At 34.8% G+C, this 26,831-nt stretch overlaps 2 protein-coding genes across 2 annotated transcripts; one reads left to right on the top strand and one right to left on the bottom strand.

Moving 5' to 3' along the window:
- Window positions 1-3,280: 3,280 nt before the first annotated feature.
- LOC306853807 (uncharacterized protein) lies at window positions 3,281-4,119 on the top strand (the record flags this gene model as incomplete). The annotated part of the gene is made up of 3 exons (XM_079391459.1): window positions 3,281-3,590; window positions 3,715-3,902; window positions 4,048-4,119. 3 exons carry the CDS (start codon window positions 3,281-3,283, stop codon window positions 4,117-4,119), a joined length of 570 nt encoding a protein of 189 aa, XP_079247585.1.
- A 442-nt stretch (window positions 4,120-4,561) lies between these two features.
- On the bottom strand, window positions 4,562-17,630 carry LOC306853909 (CAP-Gly domain-containing linker protein 3-like). Its single transcript, XM_079391601.1, has 14 exons — window positions 17,399-17,630; window positions 15,008-15,156; window positions 14,697-14,836; window positions 11,316-11,409; window positions 10,919-11,080; window positions 10,457-10,575; window positions 9,392-9,628; window positions 9,139-9,274; window positions 8,858-9,004; window positions 8,165-8,299; window positions 7,874-7,997; window positions 7,458-7,522; window positions 6,986-7,058; window positions 4,562-6,879 (listed from the first exon to the last, which is right to left on the bottom strand). Exons 2-14 carry the CDS (start codon window positions 15,135-15,137, stop codon window positions 6,822-6,824), a joined length of 1,620 nt encoding a protein of 539 aa, XP_079247727.1. The 5' UTR covers window positions 15,138-15,156; window positions 17,399-17,630; the 3' UTR covers window positions 4,562-6,821.
- Between the last annotated feature and the right edge of the window lie 9,201 nt (window positions 17,631-26,831).

The following is a 26,831-nucleotide window of genomic DNA, read 5'->3' on the forward strand; positions in this document are numbered from 1 at the left end:
AACGGACTCGCTAGATGTTTTTTAAGGAAGAGTTCAACCCAAAAATGAAGATTTTCTAAACATTTACTCACCCTCAGGCCATCCAGGATGTAGATGAGTTTGTTTCTTTATCGGAACAGATTTGGAGAGATTTAGCAGTACATCACTTGCTCACAAATTGATCCTCTGAAGTAAATGGGTGCCGTCAGAATGAGAGTTCAAACAACTAATAAAAAAACATCAAAATCATCATCACAACATCACAACTCCAGTCCATCAAATAAAGTCTTGTGAAGTGAAATGCTGGGTATATCTAAGAAACAAATCCATCAAGACGTTTTTAACTTCAAACATTGTTTCTTAAAATCCATAATATTGCCTTCTCCAGTGAAAACGTTGTCTTGTATGAATCAAAGAGAGAAATATGCACAGATCAAGCACCACTAATAAGCATAAACAATCTAAAACAGTTCTAAACAAATATATTTGTTCATATGGATGTGTTACTATGGATTATGGACTCGGCCAGAAATGACAGTTGAGTGATTTCTTACAGACACACACTGAAAATGAGTGAACTGCTTGTTTGGACTCATTCTGATGGCACCCATGCACTCACTGAGCAAGTGTAATCCTAAATTTATCCAAATCTGTTCCATTTGAGAGGATGAGTACATTTTCAGCTATAATATTCATTTTTGGGTGAACTATTCCTCTAGACGCTGCAATAACATGGTCTAGTATGTAACTTAATAAGTAAACATTTGTTCTTCAGACCAAAGCTACCTGAACTCGTTTTTCCAGATGCAGTTTATGCAAAAGACACCATCAGGTCTTATTTCCTCAGTAAAGAATGACTCAGCTAATCTTAAATCCAAACACCATCTGCCAGGTCTATTTCTCAGATTACAGTACAACTGTTGTGGCCCAAATATTCTACAACAACGTCTTACCTTTGATCATAAATCGTTTGATTGTAGTAAGTGCACCCCATTGAGAAAAGCCAGCAAGTAACCTTCAAAGCCACCCTCGTTTGTCTATGCTTTGGATGAATTGCCTTTTGTGTTTTTGGGATGCACATCTAACTCACTGGAGCTTTAATTTCATCCCCAGATCAGTTTGATTTGGCAGAGCTGAATAGTTGGGAGTTCTCAATGAACATCCAGCTCTGCTTGGAGGAGGTCATGCATTTGTTAATTGCCTATTGGCCCAGATCATATCAATGCTTGTCAGTGGCACTGTGTAAATCCTGGCTGTACAGATGGATGTTTACAACCAAACTGGATGTTCTCTTTAAACATATGCAGAACTGAATATGGGTCAACCATATGATTCAGTTCAATGCTCTGAATCAGATTGCTGCCTTTATCATGCAAATGAGGTTTGTTTAGTGTGAGTTTCTATACTTTTGTTGTGTGACTAATTTTGTGAAAGATACTGACTGATTAAATATGTAGGCCTATATGCTCTTTTATCCTGATGTTGAAATAGTAATCCCTCTTTTGATGTCTTTTTAAATGAAAGTCCTTCATGTATCAAACAGAGCTTACAAGTTGTTATGATCTGAATGGAAAGGCCAAGAACCTTTCATACGTAAAGATCTCATAGGCTACTCATTCACAGATTCTTGAAACAAAATCCCTGTAACTGATCTATTCCATCCAGATAGGGATATCCCAGGGCATTGAAGTTCATAATAGTAACTTTATTTTTAATTCATCAAAAATCCTCAGTACAATAAAGGACATGCAGAATTCTCATTTTCTGTGTATAGTATGTGCTGTGTGGGCCTTGCAGATTATCAAATGATCTCATTTGGAAAAGAGACAAAACCAATATCCGCTCAGTGGGATTTTCATGTGAATTCTTTGTAAACCCAAGTAGCTTAAAAAGAATCGAATGTTAATGATGTAAGCTGAGTTATATTGGGAGAATCTTCTGGTTTGTAAAATACACACTCTCTCAGTCAAAACCAACTAACCGCTCGTGACGTCTCTAAGCTACAGCTGTGGCTTGTGCTTTAAAATAGCATGATCATTTAATCTTGAGTTAACCCTGATTGTTCGGCATGCAGCACATATGTAACACTGAAGGTTTTTGAATAATTCCTCTATCCTGGCCTTTTTATTTTAGTAATAATATGATAATGCAATGTTTTCTTTATGCTGTCTGAAAGACTGTATTTATTTTATTATTGTTTACATGGAATCAAAGTTATCTTGGTATGTAATCGTAAAACAGTGCAGTTAATGGGTATTAAAAGGGAGTAAAGATATTATTTATATTATTTTTTTAAAAACTTGTTTTAATTATTGTAAGGCATTTATTTATTTATTTAGGCCTTGTTAGTTTGTTTCATCAAACTTCCTTAATAATACCGCAAGATGGCGACATTTATTCACCTATTTATTATAGATATGTTTCAGTCAATATAAAAGGTTTGTGACTGGTGTAATTCAGTTTTCATTATGAACACCAAGTTTCGTTTAATAGCATAAATTAAAGTAGCCTATTGAACACAAATGAAACAAATGAAAATGGACATTAAAGAAGGAACAAATCAAAGCACTTTTGACCTCTTTGAAAAGCTCTGCGTGTCCCTTTGAACAAGTGTCATCAAAGTTATTGCTTTATTCTGCAAACATATAATGATAAACTTCGTTCAATATAAACTATAACATTTTATCCAGTATAATTTTAATGCCCAAATAAGATTATAATTTCATATAAAATTTTAATTTTATATAAATCTGAAAAAAAAAAATCCATATGCTTTTCCATGGTTTTTTAATGATTATTTGTTTATTTATTTAGTAGGCTATATCAAAACAAAATAGCCTACAATTTAAATAAAACACAATTTAAAAAGGACCTTTAAGTAAAACATATTAAAATGTATTATAATAAACAAAATTGACATTTTTTATCATAGGCCTACTACTTTATATTAAACATATTAAACTATTTCTATAATTACAGTAAACTGTATAAAATCAATAATCTGATACAGGCCACTAATTTATATTGAAGTGTGATCAATAATTCATAAGTATCATCACAGGTGAATTTCAATTGCCAGGTTAAAAAAGGATTTAAGGATCTTCAAGGTGGATCTTCAAAAGTTAATTTCCTTTGACTTCCACCTTTACAAAGAAGCGTTAATTGGCCAATATTAAATACATTAATACCTCAGTTAAAACAATACATGGGGTACAAATACAACTCCCCAGCTCCATGTCATTATTGAGAAAGCAAGAGAAGAGACACGGTCACAGCAGCTTCTGTAAGACCCTTCTTGAACATGGCAACTCAGACATTTTCAAACTTCTCTATTGATTACATCTTGGGAGAAGCCAGCAAACAAACAGCAGAATCACCTGGACTTGATCATCCCACATCTTCACAGGATTTCACAGGGCCCTTGGCTAAACCGGACCTGCTCTACCAGGATGGACCTAGAGGTCATGGTGATCATGCAGCACTGATGATGAACTTTCCATCTCCATCATGGAATGCAGAAATGTACAGCTGCTGTGTTCCAGTCTCCTATTATCAACCGCCTTTTAATTCACATTACTATGCAGCTCAACCGTGGCCTTTTGCCTTATCAGGTATGCATCTTTCTTTCTTTTTCTTTCTTTCTTTCTTTTTTTCTTCATTTTGTTATGTTTGTTTGTTAAAAAAATGAATTCATTTTTGTGCTTATAATTTATTTATTTTTTAAACTACCTTCAGGTTGTGATACAGCTGAGAATCACTGCAACCAAACCGTGGCTCAGACACAGCGCAGTCGAATCCGAACAGTTTTCACCGAGAACCAGACGGAGACGCTCGAGCGGCTCTTCGCAATCACCGACTACCCGAGCGCCGACACCCGGGCGGAGTTAGCCAAAAACACCGGCCTCAGCGAGGAGACTGTGCGGGTAAGCGCTCTTTATCTGTAGCCTAATAATATTTCATACTAAAATCCTTTTTAATTATTTTTAACGTCATTTCTAAAGTTTAGGCCTATAGGACTCTCTGAAAATGAAATGACTAAAATGTATATATATATATATTTTATTTTAGGTTTGGTTCAAGAATCGACGTGCGCGTAGAAAGAGACAGACAACCTGCCCCGACAAAAGAGAATCATCCTGAATCAGATTAATTTATGACTGAATTATGGGTTATCAACACAGATCAATGGCTTTTAAACATTGTTTTTAAAAGTACACTTTTGTTTACAGTTTACATTTTATACGAATAACCTAAAAACTTTTCTCAGCGAAATAAACTTGGGTTTCGTTACTTGTTCATATTTGAATTATGGTGCTGTTGTAATTTGAAGTGCTTACACTTTTACAAGCAAAATATTTGAACAAAATCCCATCTCATTTGCGCCGTCAGAATTGCGAGTTTGTATCAGGCAATCCTGAGAAAAAATGTTGCAATTACCTTTATTTTTTAATTATTCAGTAGCAGAGACGGGCTTCGGATATTTCATATGCATATCGAAACACATGTAGCCTACATTTACACTCCCAATAGATAGGCCTAATAGATGATGAATTGTATAATCAATCAAAACAATACAGTCAAACTAAGTATAAAACACTAATCTTTATTAGTCACATATCCATAGTCAGGATAGAGTTTCACTTAATAAGATTTTTCATGCTGATATACTGTAGGAAAAAGAAACCTGCAAATGTATACACAGCATGCAGTACAGTTACATTGTCCATCAAATCCAAAACCGAATTCATCCACATTAATCTGATTTACAGAGTATAGTTAACACGAAAACACAAAGCACAGGACGTTAAAAAAGTACCTTGTGAAATTATTAAAATATATATTTTCTCAGACGAATAAATGTTTACAAATGAACCAATTACACAACAGGATAGAAAATGACAGAAAGCTTTGCTGACAATGTTAGATGCCATGTCACATTGAAACTCTCTGAAAGCGTGGAGGGTGAGCCAGTCAGTGCGAGATACTTATCAAATAGTCAATGTACAGTCATACTTTTACTCTCCTTTTGGCATCAAAAAAACAGAATGTGACTTGTCCTGAAATTAAGGTTAATAACAGCTTTCTACAACTTTAAGTCACCATATACTGTACTCTATAAGTCACAAAATGATAATGCACAATTTCAGGTTTGTTGTGAGCTGACCTTTGCACTCCATCAGAAGATGCACTATTCTACTCACTACAGTGTTACTGCTAAACCTACCACACAGATGCAGTTCTTTAATGAAATGATGGCATGGAGACTGAGGAAATCAAAAGCTGTTCAAACCGGCTCAAGCAGTTCGTTTTCAGTTTTGCAAGTTGCTCTTTTTTTGTAAATCAGTGCAGTTGACCAAGTGTTCACAAGAAAGGAGAGTGCACAAGCCAAGCTGTTGTTTTTTATTCTCTCCTTATCTGTCCGCTCTGGGATCACTGTAGTGATTTCACCTATTGTTAATTGATCCCAGGTCATCTATTAGGGACAGACACTTTTACTCATGCTGTGCTTCCATAGGTGGTAATAAAGTAGACAAGAGTTTTTATCCATATTCATATAGCATGTTGACACAGAGTAAATACTGCTGTTATTACCCACACACTTGATTACGATATCATAAGCACATACTGTTTTCACATTCAGGATTTTAAAGAACAGCATTTACAAAACTGATCCGAGTGAAAACTCAGAGAGAAGGAATAGGTAGTCTGGCCTAACATCTTTTATACAGTAAACTGTAGATGATAGATGAGGATTTATGTTAAAATATAAACTGTACTTCACTTTAAACTATAATAGATGAACTATAATTAGTTTAATAAAATTTTTTTTTGGTGAGAGAAACATGATTGTGATTCTTATGGTTATTTGTGTTTATAAAATAAACAAATGCTTATTGTCACCTTGTTTTTATGAAAGGTCAAGAATGAACATGCCTCCTCTCAAGAGTTGCATTACTGATGTGGTTCTTAACAGTCCATTATTTTGAAGTAAGAGATTATTTCGATTTTGCTATATCATGGAGCTTGCGCTTTGGTTGATTTTAATTAAATTAAATGTGATTTATTAGCTTATAATATCTAAAGCAGGCCTCTCACCTCATTTCAGAGTTCAGTTTATGACCTAAAAACGTGGCCATGCCTGCTTATTTCATGCAACATATTAATATATTTTAAGCTATATGCTTACAGTTTCTCTGTAGATGAAAAAGCATTGGGCTCCAATTGTAAAAACCTCTTCTTTTTTACATTGGCAGCATCAATATTTTCAGACTACAGTTACAATGAACTATTTTATGTTTACTAATAATAAGTCACCTACTAGTTCACTTAAAGGCATTTGAAACTTAGGAAACCAAGTCTGTATGCTATAAAATACTATAAAGTAAGACAGCAAAGGTACATAATACAGCAGCATGTTTACAAACAAAACAAAAAAAGCACCTTTACAAATTAAAATAGACATACAAGCCTAGTTGTTTGTGGATTATGACTGTATTATCAAGCTTGAATACTGCCAATAATCTACCCACAGTGGTTTAGCAAAAAAACCCCGAGCAGATAGATATATATGAATGGCTTTTAGTAGGAATGATTTTCCCTTATTTTGATTTCATAAAAGATTGTTTGTCTATAATTCAATCATCGGAATGCAGGACGTTAGTTACTTGAGACAAGGCACTATTTTTTTGCTATTGAGTTGCCGTCAAAGGGGCGGGACAGCAGTCTGGGTAGTTCACAGAGAGAAGCACATATGAATAATGGAAGTACACAGAGTGGGCGAGATTTTATCTTGAGGAACAGAAAAAGAGGGGGAGATAGAATTAAAGATGTAACCGGTGGATTTAGGACTGCATCTCTGCACGGAGCATCCAGGGAAACCAGCAACAGAACAGCAACCTGCTATAACAGAAACAGATGTAAAATGCTGTTTAATCTTGCATCACAGGATACATTATAAATTCACAGCTGCAGCCAAAAATGTGTTATTTATGGGACACAAGCACACCTGGATATGGAACTTTCAGATGTTATGTCTTTTGGAGAACGCATCGCATTAAAATTACGCTTCGGCTGGGACACTGTAGAGGATGAACACAGACAAATATTATAACCACGCAACTGAGGCTGCCATGTGGGACTGTGTTGTTCATTCATATTGTATTATACATATTGTATAATACATTTGATATATTTCTGTTCTTTGCTACAAGCAATCATCCAGCTGAATGTTAAACTTCAGGTGGGAAAAGTACTTATTGTTAATGCTATTACATATTATGTACAGTTGGTGTCAGTGTATTCCTAACCAACAAGATACACACAAGATGGAGCGCTAACTGTGAACTAATGTTGTTTATTTATACAAATGCACACACTCTGGTTGTGAAGCAGTTTTGCTTTAAAAACAGGCAAAGAAAAAACACATTTTCCAATCAAGAAACATTTTAAGAAGAACATGGTTTTATCGTTGTACTTACTAGTCACCTGGTGGACTTTCTTCACTAGTGTCCCATCACCCTGAGGATCTTTGGGCCCTGCAATTCTGATTAAAATAATGAAAAGATCAAATTATATTGTTGTTTTTGGGAAAATTCATCTGAACAACAAAATGATTTAAATATTTTGGTTGGTTTTACAAAGACTTCATAGCATAGATGTTATTTTAGCACATTTAATTAGGCCTCAACCCCTAACATTGTACTTTTTTGTTATCCCTTCATAAACAGTGAAAAAATACTGCAAATGTGTTTGCTATTCAGTAATAAAAGCTAAATGAAAGGCATGGTGTGCTCATATTCTATAACCAAAGCAGTAAAACGTATCCCAATTTACTGTAACCCAAGTTGTGTATCTGTAAAACTTTTTTTTTACTGGTACATGTTGAAGATTTTACCTCTGAACACGAGATGGTGGTGCAAAAACCCCATATTTGGGCAGACAGTGGAAGTAACGCACTCCAAATACACTGCCATCATGCTTTCCAGTGGGCTGCTCCAACTCCACACCAAACCAATATCCTGATCACAAGAATCCACACACACAAAATTATAAATACTTACTGCACATTATTGTACTTATTTGTGATTTCATATGAATTATAAGGGAATAGCAATTAATCATCATGTCATGATTATTCTCATATCATTATATTATACCATTATCTCAGACTTTCGCATAGACATACCAGGAGCAAAGTCTGTCTTGCCAAAAAAGCGGACAATCCCTTGCTTTTGGCCTGCCACCAACACCTGATCCCCAACCTCAACATTGACTCCATCAGGATCCAAACTGACCCCGGGTAAAGACTTCTTTCTAGGAGCTGGTGGAGAAGCAAATCAAATGTGCAACTCAGATGACAAACTTCAGATATACACTAGTCTTTCAAGCTCACCAAGGCTGCTTATATTCGATCAAAAATACAGTACAAAACTGTAATATAGTGAAATATTATTACAATTTAAAGGAATTGTTTTCTATTTTAATTCAGAATATTAGAATAATTTCTGAAGGATCATGTGTCACTGAAGACTATTAATGGCTGCTAAAAAATCAGCTTTGTTATTAAAACAATTAATGACATTTTATAATAAATTCAAATTGAAAACAGTTCTTTTGAATTGTAATAATATTACTGGTAATATTCAGAGGCACTGTAATGGAGTGGAAGGTTAGGGCGATTCCATAGCGTGTTAATGTTACTGTTAATCAAATAAATGCAGCCTTGGTAAACATAACAGGCTTATTTTAAGTGGTCACAAAGAAACTTGGGTCTAAACACTGATTTGATGACAACGTAACAGAAGATGAACACTGAACAACACAGAATTCAAATCACACATATAAAATAGTTGTTAGATATATAGATGTTATCACTCACTCTTTTCACGATCTTTCTCTTTTTTCTCTTTTTTAATCTTGCCGGTTACACGAGACAAATCCATGCGAGGGGTTTTTGGGGTGGAGGTGACTGAAGAGGGGGTCTGCTCAAGAGCTTTGCTGATTTTTGACACAGGGGCGAAGATGCCTGAAGAATGGAAGTGTACACCAAATATTAAACTCTAGAAATTAGATTATTTCATCCAAATAATGTGATCAGATCTTTTGTCATTTCAATAATTATAAAATGACTTTTAGAATACAGAAATGAAGAGAACACACCTTGTTTTGGGGGGCAGATAAAATAGCGGATCCCACCCACACTCCCGTCGTTCTTGCCCTCCGTCTCGTCCAGCTCAATACCAACCCACTGCCCACTAGCAAACTCAGTGGTGCCGCAGAAACGGAGGGTACCAGTCTGCAGAAAACAGGCATTGTGTTTTATTTATACTGTATATTCTATCTTCTCTTAGGTCCTTCTGACACTGCGTCCATTCCCCAAAGCCTTTAAACACAAAGACTCTGCTAATCTCACCTTTGTGTCGTCCAGCACCACACGGTCCCCTAGTTTGAGGCCCAGAGACGAGAGCATGAGGTTGCCAGGGATGTTGTCATAGTTGGGCAGGGTTGCGCGGGGCAGGTTACAGCTGAGCGGCACTGCGTCCAGCAACAACTGTTTCAGCTCTTTAGCCACCATGGCGGCCTCAGCTTTATCCAGACTCATGTCCATGGGGTCAGGAACAACCTCAGCAGGGTCTTGACCCTTATCATTCTGTAACATGCAGAGTTTATATCTTAGTGATAGTCCAACCAGGACACTATTTATAATTATGAGATTACATTGCCTACTGAGTCAAAGTTCAGTTTTTAATTTTTTTTTTGTAAATATACACTACTATTCAACAGTTTGGTATCAATAAGTTATCAAAAAGTGGGGTCAAAAAACTTTAAAGAAATGAATACTTATATTCAACAAGGATGCATAAATTTGATCAAAAGTAACAGTAAAGACATTTATAATGTTACAAATGATTTTTATTTAAAATAAATGCTGTTCTTTTGAACTTTCTATTCATCATAGAATCCCAAAAAAATTTCCACAAAATAAATATTAGGCAGCAACATTGTTTTTAACATTGATGTTTCCCCAATTCAGCATATCGATGTCTATGAAAGTTATGAAATTGCAATTCAGCATATCAGAATGATTTCTGATCATGTGACATTGTGGACTGGAGTAATGACTCCTGGAAATTTAGCTTTGCCATCACAGGAATAAATGACATTTCAAAATATATTCAAATAGAAAAAAGATATTTAAATTGTAATAATATTTCACAACATTATTATACTGTATTATGTAAATACTGTATTATTGTAAATCTTACCAACCCCAAACTTTTGAATGGTAGAATATATTTGTGAATCTTACTTCTTCTATACAGTGTGTCCATTTAAAATGATCTGGCTACTAATGAGAGTATTCTGAAAACAGACCAATGAAGACGTCTGAAACATTCATTCAAAATGAACGGAGTGGATTTATAGCAAAGCCAATTAGGCTGATTAACTCAAGTGAAGTATAAATCATCATGCTCACTCTGACTGCAGGATTGGCTCCATGCTCCAGCAGACACTTGACAGCACCGAGACAGAGGTTGGAGGCGGCAATGTGCAGGGCTGTACCATGATAAAAGTCACTGCAGGTGGAGTTGAGCACTGTGTGGAGAGAAGAGCAACAGATTTATTGAAGGACACCCTGCTTTATTATTGGAAAATGTAATGAAATGCCAAATACTCATTAGCCACTTCATCATTTGCTTGTGCATGATACTTAACATGTTCTAAATGACTAAACTACTTTGCATTTTCTACCTCAGCTTGTGTGTGAGAATAATAATAATAATAATAATTTGTTACATTTATATAGCACTTTTCTGGGTAATCAAAGTGCTTTACATGGAAGGGGGGAATGTAGCTAGATTGTTTCAAAAAGCATCTGCCTTACAGAAAAGTTCAGATGCCGTCACGAATAAAAATACTGTTTGCTTTTGAAATTCACCTTTAGGCTTGGAGGCTTTGAGTAAAATGCGAATCAGTTCTGGCACATCGAAGTAAGCTGCATAATGGAGGGCGTTCATGTTGGTCCAACGACTGCGCAGACTCACATCAGCTCCCAGAGCTATCAGCTGATTGGACAGCCGGAGCGCTGCCTCAGGATCACCTGAAAGGAAAACACATTGTTAACTATAGCAACCATCACATGCTGCAGGCTAGATTTGCTTTTATAATGTCGGCAAGTGTGAAATGCACAGCAAGGTTAGAGCTATTAAAGGATTTAGAATTAGAAGCCGTTCAACTTTAATAACCTCAATTACAGAGAAATGTCAGATTTGGATTGTGGATTGCAAGGCAAGTCATGGCAAAGACTTCCAACCATCAACTCCGGTGTCACTCACCCACTCCGTGAGCTCCTGCTTTGCAGCAGTAGTGGAGAAGTGTCATATCCGTCAGGCCGTCACGGTCATTGACATGGCAACCTCGCTTTAATATCTGAAAGTGACAGAGTTGATCAACATATGATGAATTTTCATGCAACTGGAAGCCAATTAATAACTAATGCAGACTTGCAGGCAATTACGGTCTTGAGTAGATGAAGCTTTTCAAAAGCAAATGGCCACTTTCAAATCTGGATGAGAGCCATATTAGTGAGATGCACTCTAATGTTGAAAAATGAAGCCAATCAATATTGATGATATGTGATAGAAAGAAGCCTTATTGCTGAGTCATCTTTAACGTCACATTTTCTTAACATATAGCAGCCATTTTGTGGAAAACTTGGAGCTTATATGCAAGAATCCCACTGAACAGAGTGCAGTATTATTGAAAATTAGCACATGTCCATTTACATACCAAAAGACATCGAAAAGATTTGTAAGTAAAAAATATGAAAAATTCCATCTATCCCAAATTATGTTTTAAAAATCTTCACGATTTTTAATCCTCTACATGTGATTTCTCTGCAGAAAAATACAACTTAAAATGTGGTTTTCTGGTTTTTCTCTGACACCAGTGAAACCAGCATAAAACAGGTACAAGGCTGGTTTAAGCTAGTCTTGTTAGGAAGGTTGTGAACCTTCTGAACTTATGAAAACCTTTACTTTGGTTACACATCACAAGTAAGACCCACAAGGCCAAATACTGGTGATCAGTGAGAGTTCTTCTTCACCGAGACCTGACAGGTGGAGCTGATTTAGGGCAGGACTCAGTGAAGAGATCAGTCAAATGTAGGAGGCTTATTACCACTGCCATCAATCCCTGCAGCTCCAGTTCCTCTAGGGACACCTATCAACAGCAAGACACCTCCTTATCCATTACCCATACATCTTTACAGACCACACTCAATAGTGTGCATATGAACATGTTTACAAGTGCTTACAAAGACTTCAATTAATGTTAGTCATTTTGAATAAAAAATGTGTAAATGAACATTGTGACTCTTTCTCAGTACAACATGTCTAAAATTACTTCAGTCGGCTGATATTTATTATCCTGTGTACTGCAATCTAATCACTTTGGCAAAAGTTAATATAAAAGTTAATATAGCGCTTAAGGCAAATGTGACTGACTGTGCAGTATTTCTGCGTGGCAATATAACATCTCATTCTAAGCATCTATACTTTGCACTTCAGTGTGTAAATGAAAAAAAAAAAAAAGATGAAACAAGAAAGCTGAGAAACATTTGGTAAAAAAAAAGAGTGAAGAGGACAAAAGTCTTCAACAAGTTTAAACACAACCCATGGATTAGAAACCAGACTCTATCATCAGTTTATCAATAGATCGTATTGCACAATAATACCAGCAGCTGAATAGAAACTCAATATGTCTCTACAAATGGCATTTATTCATGGTTCACTGTCTTCATTCATTAAAGGAATAGTTCACCCATTGCAAACAAAAAGTATTCTCGTAGCCAGGGATGGGCAGTTTTTCAAATACATGTAATACTATTTATTTTTTTTTTTTTTAAATACCATTGAAAAAAATCGAATGTATTTTGTATTTAAATACATTTAATCTAAGTATTTTTGTATTTTCAAAATACATAAAATACTTTTTGCCAATCAATATTAGACTGCCGATTTCCTGTGTCAACTAGTTCGGACATGCCGTTTAATTCATGTGAGCTGCAGCTGTATGACGCCATCTAGAATTGGATAAACAAGTTTTCAGAATTTCAGAAGTCTGATTACAAGCTTGTCGCATTCAAGTGCTGTTGGAAAGAACAGGAATCGTGGAGGATGCCAGGTTTCCTGGGAAAATCTTATTAAAACCAAAATTGTAGATATTTAAGGTTTTTCATTTTGAATAAAATGTAGCATCCCATTCGTTGACAACCATATAAACATTCACAGAGCTATCTATATAGTTAACTTGTTGATGATTCTGGATTTTCAGTCAAATACATGCTGTTTTGCTGTATATAAAACATACAAAATGCTTAAAATGGTTATTGCACTATGGTGTGCATGATTTTAACATTAAAACAAGGTGATCTTGCTTTTGTGGGATAAAAAAAAAAAGCACCTGTCCCAGGAGCAACTGTATTCCCCTCCACCATGTTTATGGCCTGCACAACTCAGAAACTTGGGTCTAAAAATTATCTCAGGGTTTCCCAGTAGAAAATATGACAAAGGCAATCAAGTCCAATTTCCAACTAGAAAACTCATATTTACAAAAAAAACAAATGAATAAAAACCGATTGCCTGTGAAGGCAGCATAAGTTAAGGTGAGGATGTCATGGCCGGTTGTACTTAAAATGGAACACCATTCAGATTAGCACTTAGCACGAAGAAAAAATTGGATGAAATTTGCAGCTTTACTCGCAAACTACATTACATGTTCATCAATAAGATGAGAGCCAGACCCATTCTAAATCTAAATGTACTCAAATTAAATTAATTGAAAAGTGTGATATCCAAGAAGTGATAAAGATTTTTGCTGTCATAATGATAACAATAGCACATACAAAAATAGTACATTAACTGTTCCATGCTCCAGCGAGGTTAGCGATCACACTACATGTGTACCGCACCCGAGCCACCTCTTCAAGCGGCCCAGGGCAGGGTTAAACGAACCGCACTGGACACGGTACAGAGCAATCACACTTGTGAAATGAACTAGACTTTGGGGGTCAATCATGCTCAAGCACGGACCAGATCCCCTACTGTGAGTACATCCTAAATCTAAGTGATAGCACACCACAACTATAACCATAACAGCACAAAAAATTATGAATAATAAAAACATTGACAGCCAATCGGAATCATTTTTGCTTTAAAGAGCTTGAGCATTTAAAGTGACAGATGACACAACTGCATTGTATACTTAGAATATACTAATATAATTATCCTTATAATTATCATTCTTGGTGTAAACAGGCCTTAATAGTGTTACTTCTCTGGATGGCCAATTTCACATGTATTTTGTGTATTTTCAAAATACTAAATAATTTATTTGTATTTAAATACATTTTCCCACACAGTATTTTGTATATGTATTTAAATATATTGAACCACTGATGTCAAATGGACTATTTTAAGGATGCCCTTACTACCTTTCTGGGCCTTGAACGTGGTAGCTGCATTGCTGTCTATGCAGAATCAGAAAGCTCTTGGATTTTATCAAAACGTCTGAGGGTGAGTAATTAATGACAGAATTTTCACATTTTTGGAATCTCTTTAAGTAAAATAAATCCGTTTTTTTAGTAGCCTACATATTTAGGACGTTTTCTGTCTATACTGCTGACAACTCCAAAGAAATACTTAAAGCTTTACTACCTCATTGCCTATAATGTCAATCTTGTGTTGAACTTGTGGAACCCATTGGCGGATAATGGCGAACAGTTCTGGGATTGTGGTCCGAGGGTCTGTCAGAATCTCCATGCAGGCTGGATCATTTGGATCAAAGAAGGTAAACGCTATAATAGAAGCAAATAAAATTCAGGATGTAAATACAGGGATTTATTACAACAGCCAAAAAGATTACCACTACATTATGCTGTGGAATTTTAGTAACTTGTAACTCAGGATTTCTTCTTGTTCTCTGTAATATATTTGGGTAGATCTGACTTCTAGGATGAGGAACCCACCGTAGTCCTTGGGCAGTGGAGCCTGTGCAGATGGATGCACTATGGGTTTCTTGCAGGGTTCATGAGCAGGGCTGATGAACTCAGAGGCCGGCTGGGCCTCTTCCACCTCAGAAGTTTCCTCTTTAGTCATTCTGCTTATGTGATTGGGCCTGTACATAAGAAAATGCATAGTTAAAAAATATAAATTCAGAGTGCAATTTCATAACTTTTATAGACATTGGATAGAACAGTGCTCATAAAATGTGTACAAGAAAATCAACCCAGCAATGACAACTGATTAATTACTTCTTGATTTGAATAATTTTGTCCACTAAAAATTACACTGGTTTGGTTCTCTTGGTTCACACCAAATGATACTTTTTTTTGCTTAGCATTCACACTGTCATTTTTTAATACCTAACATTAAAGACACAAAACAAAAGGCATATCGGACAGCTTTTATGATGTATTTTTTGTGAACTTACCATACATCCAAATCAATGCTGTGTGCATGTGTACATATGGTGGTATTTTTACCAGCTGATAAAATGTGTAAAGCATTAAAAAAAATGCCATGATGCCTGTACTGACCTATAATGTGCAACATACAACCAGGTCACATCAGGTTCATTTAGATGCCTTGGGTCAATGTTGCACTCATATATCAATCAAACTGCACCAGAGATTTGAAAGCAGGTTCAAATTAGGTGCTTACCAAAGTTTGGAATGAAACGTCCATGAAACGCACCAGAGTTCGTTTTAATCAAACCAAACCTGTCAAGTGTAAACACACCCTAAAGGAACTGATCCTTCTTTGACAATCTCAATATTCTTTACATTTGATCACTGCTCAAAAACAACATGATATGAGACGTATGATCATGAACCTCTACGCCACAGTTATCCCTCCCAGCGAGGCTCTAAGTTTAGTACGGGGTCTGGCAGAGAGGATGAGTGACTCACTGCTTCCAGCACTGTCTGTTGAAACAGAGGAGAGACCGGACCTTTCAATGCCACTGCGCCATCTTACTGGAGATCCCTGCTGACTATAAGCCATTGCAATTTACTTTTGATGTCTCAGATGCCCGTAACTGTATTCTGCTCAGTCAGCCATCAAAATAACATTCAGGGAATTAATCAGAGAATGCTAAACTTAGCCCAGCACTACAGTATATGTCTTACAGTAAACCGTTTTATCAAATTCATTTGGAAGTTATCCCAAATATTTAGAAAGCAGACCATGACATGTAGTATTTTTATATTTACAACTGAAATATAATCAAATCAAAATACTTATTAATGGGGTACCTTCAAAAGCCCATTAATCATGATGTTATATGATAGATTTTACTCCTCCGCTGAGTTTACATTTTGTTATGTAAAAACATATTTTCTATGATTAATTTATCAGATATTATTGAGCTTTTATTGTGATTCCTTATTGCCTATTTCACAAAATGCCTAGATATTCTGATCTGTTCTGAATAATAATCATCAAAGCAAAGATCAAAGTGAATATGAGCTCCATTATCACTCGCTCTTTTTAATAATATATTATGTATTCCTCCAAAGGTTTTTAATTGCTTCTGGAATAAACTCACACATTAGCTGTTTGTGGCAGTGCTTTCAATGTCCTTCTATTGCATCAGACTGTGGGAGACAGGATGGTGTTTATTCACTATAAAGATGTCAATTAAACAAATAGACCACATGGTAACAGATTTTGTGTCTTTAATGATAACTGGCACTTCAATCAGAATTCAAATCCTGTTTGAAAATGCTTGGAAATTAAAATTTCCATAATGGCTGCAAGGTTAAGATCAGATTCAAAGCTTTATCTACTTCAATAATGGAAAAAAGACCAAAGAGACAATAAAATGCAACCACATATTAATATGTAATAAAAGTTAAGTATATATAAACTGCAAATTATGCTAATATCGGTGTACAGTTGAATCGTTCATTTAAAAAAATGGAATGATAACAGCATAAAACTATTACATAAGCCTGTTATGATATTATTTAAAAGATTAATATAATTGAAAGGATATCTAAACTGCTTGACTGCTGAATATTTCATTTGTAATTCACTCCTGTGCTTTCTACCAAAAAAAGGGGCGTACTCATGAAATCGACACAGTCTTATATCTCTCAATATTATTGATTAAATCGTCTATGAATAAATCACAATCATCTAAAATCTGTATCTGGCGTCTAAATACATAAAAACAGACGCAATGTGTTGTCGTTTTCCCTTTAAAAGCATGTCAGTCTTGTCCTGTGTCAACAAGAAAACATGGACGCTCGCTCCATCACGCAGCACATGAAAAACAAGCAGGCTGTTTTTCTCACGCGGAAAAACAAGATGGTCTGCTTCAGATACTTGATACAGAGAAATTATATCCATCTTACCTGATAACAAGCCTCAAAATCGCGATTTCTCTTCCACTCTTTTGTGAGTCGTTCTTGTGCTATGGAGGATGGAGAGGATGCTGCGCTGCGCCTTGTCCTTCTCTCTGCCTGCGTCACGCTGGTGACTCACGGCTGGACCACTCTCCTCTCCGCATCTCCTCAACCGAACTTGACGCTCATTCTAGAACCTGCTAGTTGAGGCCCTCCAGTTGTTAAAACACACCTGAGCATTTTAAATACGAATGCCATATATAGATAATTTATACAATGACTTTAATGGTTGGGTGGGCATTTTACATTTGAAGGGAATTTCTGTCAGTAGAATCAGTTAAATCGATTGTTTTGGCGTCTCTATAAGCACAGCAAACCTTCAGTTATCTTAATTAAAAAAAAAAAAAAACTCTAAAAATTCGTATTATATTTGTGATATGCAGGGACGTGCAGGGGTGGGGGATTTTGGTGCTCAAGCCCTGCCCTTTTTCAAAATTATTCAAAAGTACCCCTCTCAGACAAATAGCAATGATATTGTAGTCAATAAAACAAAATGCATATCGTTCTTTCAGTCGATTTAATTACAACTACCATAGTTAATGAAGCCCAAGTTATTATGTGAAGTGTAGGCTGCATGGTGAAATGGTCTTTATTATGCTACCAATTATGCAGCATTATGAAAGTGACTTATGATCATCAAGCCTGCATTTATTGGATCAAACATATAGAAAAAAACTGTAATATTGTGAAATATTATTACAATTTAAAAGAATGTTTATCTATTTTAATATACTTAAAAATCGAATTTATTTCTGTGATGCAAAGCTGAATTTTCAGCATCATAACTCCAGTCTTCAGTGCATGATCCTTCAGAAATCATTCTAATATGCTGATTTATTATCAATATTGGAAACAGTTGTTATGCTTATTTTTATTTATTTATTTTATTTTATTTTTTTGGAACCCGTGATACTTTTTGGGGGTTCATTGATAAATAAAAAATAAAAGAACAGCATTTATTAAAAATAGAGATGTTTTCTAACAATATAAATCTTTACTATCACTGTTTCTATCAATTTAGCAAAGCTTTGGTGGATGAAAACTAATTTCTTAAAAAACAAAAAGTTATATTTTAAATAAATGTTGGCTTTTTAAAACTTTTTATTAATCAAAGAATCCTGAAAAAAGTATCACAGGTTTCCAACATTGATAATAAATAAAATGCATAAAATGTATTTTAAAGTATATAAAAAATTTGAGCAAATAAATTCAGGCTTGATGACCATAAGTGACTTTTTGAAAAAATATGAAATAGTAATGTATCCAAACATTTGACCTGTAATTTTTTTTACATTGACCCTATTTTACATTTGAGCCCCTGCCTCTGAGGAACTCTATGCATGTCCCTGGTGATATGTAAATCTACCATAAAGTAATGAATACAATCCTGTTTTGTCGAGAAACTGTAATGGAAAAACGCTCCAAGTTAGAAGTTCCTCCAACGTGTAGACCCCAATGGTTTTTTTTCAGAACTGCAAAGGTCCAAACTCGTTCCAAGTGCGCTGGACTGTCATATTACTACAATGTATCAGATAGAACATATTGCTATATTATATATACAGCTACTCTGTATAATAGCCTGTACTGTTGAGTTGTTGCATTAACACTCTTTAATAATGCATACCATGCTAATTTAATAATACCAAAGCTGCTTTCAGACTAATTCCTGTAGCTCAGTGGAACACTGCGCTATTTTCTTTACCTTTCTTTGTGTGCTTGGCTAAAGCAGAAATTTCTTGCAAACATCAATAGACTTTATAGCATTCGTGTATAATATTTTTGTAAATATTAACAGACAGATAACAGCATTTCATTGCACCAGAGCAGACACTGTCTTCACCTCATTCCTGTTATTGCTACGTCGTCAGTTTGATGAATTTTGGATATAAGATGGATATAACAATGACACTGACAAATGTATTATACGTTGTCTCAGCTGGCTTGGTGCTGTTATTGCTGTGGAAGAGTCGAAGAAAGCAGAGCAGTATTGGGCAGATGCCTCCAGGAACAACTCCATACCCACTGCTGGGATTCTCAAGTTTTCTCATCAGAGAGGATTAAAGATGCAATTCACCCTTATGGAAAGAAAATATATTTTATTATATATAAGCGATCAATATATTAAAGAATTTTCAGTATATTGGTAATTATATAGAATAATACATTGTGGTAATATATTACAATATACTGAACAATACATCAGGAATTGCAGCTTTCTATATATTGGGAAATATATGTCAACATATATGGTGCTCATGTAGTCACATTTATATGGGAATATCTATTAGCAATATATGAACACAATTCAAGGTAAATATTTATTTTAATATACTTTCATATATGGAATTATATATTTGTAAATATATAAATATTGGCTACACATATAATTTAACATATATGCAGTATAATGTCACATATATATGTGAACATGTATGCAAAATATATGTATCCTAATATGAGCAAATATATTGTCATGTTTGTGTGAATATATATATATATATATACTGTATATATATGTGTGTGTGTGTGTGTGTGTGTGTGTGTTACTCATCGGTTGCTCAGTAACACTTTCATGATTTGTTACAAGGCATGTGACAATGTGATAAGTGCACCTTCCCAATTTAGTAATGAGAATAAATTATAAATCTGCTGCTGTCAACAAAAAGAAGCACTGAGGACTTTCTGCAGGTTTCCGTCAAAATAAAATCTCCATCAAAATCAAATATCAACGTTATGATCCCATTTTCCCATCATGCACTAGGGCATGAATAATTAAAAAAGTTAAATTTCTCACTGTTTTTGAGGTTGCTTTTGTTGTTAGGTTTAGTAACTTACTGTGTTGTGACATCTGGAGTTGATTTTCTACTCAAAATGACCCATTCATACTCAAGCACTATCCACTGATTGTCACCGTCATTGTGTATGGTGTGCCAAGTATTGAGGTCTCTGTGTTCATTTAAATATTAGTTCTTTTGAGTGGACATATTATCTTAAAAGGATAAGAAGCTGTTTACTTGCTAACTTTCATGTTTGTAAGTGAATCACATGCTTTAGTAGAATGGTTGATTCCCAGTGCTACATCAATTGAGTAAATTTTAGAAGTGTATTTAAGTATTGCAGATTTAACTTAAAATAATTAATTAAAAATTGCTCATCAAACTCCAACTGGCCATGTTAAATTTACTTACAGTTTTGCCAATTTTGTAGTTTAAAAAATAAAAATGGTTTAGCTATTTCGCAGCTAGATTTAGCGACTTCCCCACCCCTTTTGAGACTTTTTTTTTTTAAAGTTTAGGGACAAATATAGCAACTTCTTGGACAAACTTGATCTAAGTTCTCATCTTGCCCACTGATCTCTATTCATCTTTATATAGACCAGTCAATTTGGCATTATGATGTCATCTAGTGACATTTAGCTACCAGTTTTAACTACTTTCAATTGAAAGCAGTTGGTAACAATGAAAGCAATGCAACACTGTACACTTATTTCCTTTGCTAATTTTACCTAACTTAGTTAAGTAGATTTTACTGAATTCAATACTTACATTTTACTTAAAATTGATGTGTGCAAAAACTTGCAAAATAAAAATTTAATAAATCTTACGTATTGTTTTTTTTCAGTGTATGAGTGAACGTATAGTGTTCAAATTGGGATCTTTAATATTTTCTAATGTTTTTTTTTTAAATACCTTCTGCTCAGCAAGGCTGCATTTATTTGCAAGCCTGATTCTAGAAGGGGGTCTCAAAAATGGCCACAAAATATTATTTTACCAACTTATTAATTTTAAGTTAAATTGTGCTTTGTTGGTATGTCTGCTAGAATGTTCAAAAATTATCAGTGTTAAATAAGTATTTTTAAATTGATGTTTTGTATTAGTGTACAATGTTTAAAAATAATAATTTATTCCATGTAGTGTCCATATCATTCATTTAACATTTAATATTGGAGGCATCCAAGTTATTTGACATATTTGAACATTTAATAAAAAAAAAGGATAACACAATAGTTACTTTCCCTGGTTACTTTTATAGTGATGTAACTTAGTTACTAACTCAGTTACTATTTGTGAGAAGTAACTAGTAACTATAACTAATTACTTTTTTAAAGGAACTTGCCCAACACTGGTCACTACTACTGCACTATAATGCTGCTGCTGCTGCCATCTTATGACAATAGATTCACAGTTCGAATGCCCTTCATTGCGTTTGCACTAATAAATGCTGCTGCCTGCCAGCTGCAATCACATATTCCATAATTGTTTGTATATCGTCATAAATATCAATATTGCAAATATTCTTGAAATATCGTGATATAATTTTGAGGCTATATCGCCCACCCCTACTACACACGTGGTCAGAATTGTTGGTACCCGTGGTAAATATGATGAAAGAAGGCTGTGAAAATAAATATGCATTGTTAATCCTTTTGATCTTTTTTTTTTTTTTTAAATCACAAAAATCTAAGCATTCATTGGAGAATAAGAATTTAAAATGGGGGGAAATATCATTATGAAATAAATGTTTTTTTTTAATTTCTCAAATACATGTTGGACACAATTACTGGTACCCCTAGAAATTCTTATCAGTAAAATATATTTGAAATATATTCCCATTCATATTCACAATTTTGAGCACACCAGCATGGTTATGAACATCCAATTATCCAGCCATGGCTTCCTGTTTCACAGAAATATAAATAGGAGGGAAAACAAAGCCCAAATTCCAAATTAATCACCCATCACAATGAGAAAAACCAAAGAATATATTTCTGTTGTGCAGCAAAAGATAATTGAGCTTCACAAATTAGTGAAGTGGCTTTAAGAAAAGAGCTAGAGCAGTGAAAATTCCCATTTCCACCATCAGAGCAATAATTAAGAATTTCCAATCAACAGAAATTGTTATGAATCTGCCTGGAAGAGGACGTGTGTCTATATCATCCTAATACACGGTGAGGAGGAGAATTTGAGTGGCCAAAGCTGGAGAATTGCAGAAAAAGGTTGAGTTTCGGGGTCAGAAATCCTTTAAAAAAAAAAACATCAAACAGCACCTATACATCACCATATAGGTGTTTGTGTGTTTTTATATGTTGTTTGGGAGGGCTTCAAGAAAAGCAAGCAATCAAGAAATGCTTTCACCAAAATCCAATCTCCAGCATATTCAGTTGTCAGAAACGACTGGAACTTCAAATGGGACTGGCTTCTATGGTCAGATGTAACTAAAAAATAGAATTTTTAGCAGCAAACACTCAAGATGGGTTTGCAAGGATAAAAAGTACCCCATGTATAAAATGAAATATACTGCTGTATTTTTGATGTTGTGGGCCTTTATTTCTGCTGGAGGTCCTGGACATCTTGTTTAGACACATGGCATCATGGATTCTATCAAATACCAACCGATAAAAAAATCCATTAGTGACTGACTCTGTTAGAAATCTTATAATGGGCCATGTTTGGCTCTTCCAAACGGACAATAATCCATATACAAATCTGAAAAACAACACAAAAATGGGTCACTGGGCACAAAACCAAGCTTCTGCTATGGCCATTCCAGTCCTCTGACCTGAACCCTGTAGAAAATGAGTGAGGTGAACTTAAGAGGAGAAGCACCGTCATATATCTACTAAATGTCTAAAATCTACTAATAATACATATATACATATATATATATATATATATATATATATATATATATATATATATATATATATATATATATATATATACTTGCTACATATACTGCGTTAGGCTAATCGAGACTTATCACAGCACTTACATATTATTGCTCTTTTGTTGGTTTGATTGCTATTGTCCTCATTTAAGTCGCTTTGGATAAAGGTGTCTGCTGAATGATTAAATGTGGACGTTAATTTGCCTGAATCTGTATAGAATTGGGGACCTTTGTAGGCATAATGGGAATGTATTTATGAGACATTTAATTTTGTATGAAAACCCATTTGTTAATAAAAAGGAATGAGTGTTTCAATAAAGCCTTGTAGTAGGCTACGGTATTGTTTCTGACTTATTGCCAAATATATATTTTATATGTATTAATATATGGCTATACATGGTTCATGCATATATTGCAGAATATTGAAAAATATAATAACTAGAGTCCCATATATCAAAATATCTTATTTCATATATCACATTATATCTTCCAATATATTCACATATATTTTTGTTTCGTCATATAGGGCTGAATATTATACAAAGGCTCCTTTTACTGCTGTCGTTCAAAGATGAATTATGCTTTTGCTTTTTTGCCCTTTGAATTGCTGACTAAAGCACGTTATAACTCATACTGTATCTGTACCACTTATATAAATATGTATACATTTGCATAAAGATTATTCGTGGTTATTCATCATCAGTTCTTACTGTTCTTCCCTTAGCTGAGTAAGAAGTATGGCTCTGTATTCACCATTTGTTTGGCAAACACTCCTGTGGTGATCATTTCTGGATATCAAGCCCTAAAGGATACTATGATTGGTCTTGGTGAAGAATTCAGTGGCAGGGCCACCTATCCCCTTTTGATGAAGATCACACTTGGATATGGTGGGTTCTCTTGAACATTGTTAAATCATTACACTTTAATTAGTATTTTTGGGAGTTGGAGAGAGCAGGGAGTTGGAAAAAACATTTTTGTTTAACATAAGACCAGAAATGTTGTTAACATTGTCTCAGGGGTTCTGTCCACCAGTGGACACCGATGGAAGGAGATGCGCAGGTTCACTCTTATGACGCTGAAGAACTTTGGAATGGGCCGCAGGAGCATCGAGGAACGGGTCAAGGGAGGAGGCTGAGAAACTTGTAGAAATGTTTAAAAAATGTAAAGGTAAAATCATTTTGCATGTCCTCTATTATATTCTGGTTACCAGTTGACCTAAACTCTAATCTCTTGATCTTAGTACCTTGATCTTATGTTATTTTCTCTTCAAAGGCTCTGCTTTCAGCCCTGCAGACATGCTGTCTAATGCTGTGGCCAATGTGATCTGCAGCACTGTCTTTGGGCAAAGATTTGAATTTGAGGATCCACAATTTAAGTTTCTCTTTCAGACAGTAAATTCCATCTTCACTGTCCTCAATAGCCCTATTGGACAGGTATTGTACTCCAAGAAGTTTTAATTTTCATGTATATTTTGTATATACTCTTAAAAATAAAGGTTACAAATGGAGTTTTTCATGGCAATGCCATAGAAGAACCATTTTTGGTTCCCCAAAAGAACCTGCCTATGAACAGTTCTTTGAAAAATCTTTTGTGGAATAGAACTTTTTAGAGTGTAGTAAAAAGTAAAATAAATAGTAGTAAAGAGTGAAACAAATAGCTCCGCAACAGCAAATTTGTTTAGCTAAATCTGAATTTAATTTGTTAAATTATAATATTTTGGTTTTGTAAGTCATCTGAATATTTAATGCATAAATAGCTTTATTTTCTTTCTTTATAATACTTTATTTTATTTTATTTATATACAGGCCCATTTAAATATTAACCGAAAAGTTTTTAACAAGCTCTTTTTTTCAATGACCGCTTACACAGCAGGCGCAAATACACGTATCCAATTCATATCTGATTTATTTACAAATGAGGCCTGGAACCGATTGGAGAATATCGGAATCCATGCGATTTTTTCCTGCATACACGGTCTTGGGCCATATCCGATCTGTGCCACATGGGAGGAAAAAATCGGAATTGGGTCACTTGAACAAGTATAAATGCGCCGAATGTCATACTGATCATTCTGCGCAGCGCCGCTTCCAGTCGAACACACCCAGGGGCGTAGATTACGTGTCACTTTTTATAAAAAGTAAATTCGTCCCCCGCACTTTTTGACATGTTGAGGTTTTAATGGAGCAATGTATATAAATGCAGAATGATTTAAAATTCAAAGAGACAAGATAATTTATACATGACGTTTACGTTTCCATTGGCAATCAGGCACTCAGTTTGTGACGTCACGACATGCCCAGGCTCGCGCCCGCGGTCCATCATTCATGAGTTCAAAGCGGCAAGAAACTCTTCACTCCTTTTTTACGAAGAAGTCAAGCAGCGTAAGTTGGCATGTGGGATCCGAATAGTGCTGCACAATGTTCAGTGACTCTGCCTATTGCTCTTGTTGAATAATTAGCAAGTCTTGATGTTCGTTATATGGAGAAAAAAAGCTGCCTGGACAAACATGCACTTATTTATTTTCAGTGTATTTTTCTGTAACTCTTTTGTAACGTCTTTTATTTTAACACGTATGTATGTTATCAGAACCCTTCAAATAAGAATAAAGATAATGTTGAACTGAGATTTTACAGCGTTTGCAGCATTGTGACACTCACATGATGCCAATTCTACATGATGTATTTCAATCAAGTATGCAAGCACTGATCTGATACAGGATCGATCTTCATTTAGGGGTGCTCTGTCATTATTGCACTAATTTGACGTTTTTATGTGTTGTCAAGAATGAACAAGAAACAGTCAGCCTAGGTTTGTTAGAGCAGAATCAGGACGACACGCAGTGACAGATGAGAAGAGTGGCTTTTAACACCTGGCTGTTTTTACATTGTATAAAATCTATTAATACACAAGCGTTTGTAGGATTATATATGGACCAATCATAGAAAACACATAATTAGTCAAATATAGAAAAATAAAAAATAACATTAGTATGATGAACAACTTCTCAGCTATTATTAGCTTGCATATTGGTTGTTTATTAGTACTTAAGCACATATTAATTCTGTATTCTGCATGACCATATTCTGCATCCCATAATCCTAAATTTAACAACTACAACGACTACCTTACAAGCTATTAGTAAGCAGTAAATTAAGAGTTTATTGAGGCAAAAGTCATAGTTAATAGTGAATGTGTTTATCATTCTAAAGTGTTAAAAAATAATTTAGGATACAAATGATTGGTTATTGTCCAGCAGTGTACTTAATGTGTTATTTTCTTCTGTATGTCACTATTCCCTGTATGTACATGTTTCAAACACTGCTTTATTTCCTGTAGACAGAGGCAGAAGTGAATACAGAGCTGAGAGTGAATGAGGTAGAAAGTTTCAGTGAGGCTTCAGAGGTAAAGATTATTTACAGCATTGTCTATGATAAGATATTTCTTGTACCTTAAAAAATAGTACCTTTATAAGGACATCTTTGTAACTTATACTCAAAAAGGTGCACATTAGTACATTAGAGTACCAATATGTACCGTAATTTACAACTATGAAACTTTTTGGGGTAAATAAGGTACAAAGATGTCCTTTTAAGGGTACTGTCCCAGTGACAAGCTGTTGTATTTCTTTCTTTTTCTTTTTTCTCTCTTTCTTTCCTTCTGTTTTATAATCATATATAATAATATAATCATAAAGCATATTAAGCAAAAAGGTATG

The sequence above is a fragment of the Barbus barbus genome (genome assembly GCF_936440315.1).
Source record: "Barbus barbus genome assembly, chromosome: 34".
Taxonomy (NCBI): domain Eukaryota; kingdom Metazoa; phylum Chordata; class Actinopteri; order Cypriniformes; family Cyprinidae; genus Barbus; species Barbus barbus.

Excerpts from the sequence above, each read along its gene's own strand:
- LOC306853909 (XM_079391601.1), bottom strand. The coding sequence starts at position 15,137 with ATGACTAAAGAGGAAACTTCTGAGGTGGAAGAGGCCCAGCCGGCCTCT. Across the intron at positions 14,837-15,007 it reads TCCACTGCCCAAGGACTACG|CGTTTACCTTCTTTGATCCA; the intron begins GTGGGTTCCTCA and ends CTTCTATTATAG. Across the intron at positions 9,005-9,138 it reads TATCTGCCCCCCAAAACAAG|GCATCTTCGCCCCTGTGTCA; the intron begins GTGTGTTCTCTT and ends TCCATTCTTCAG.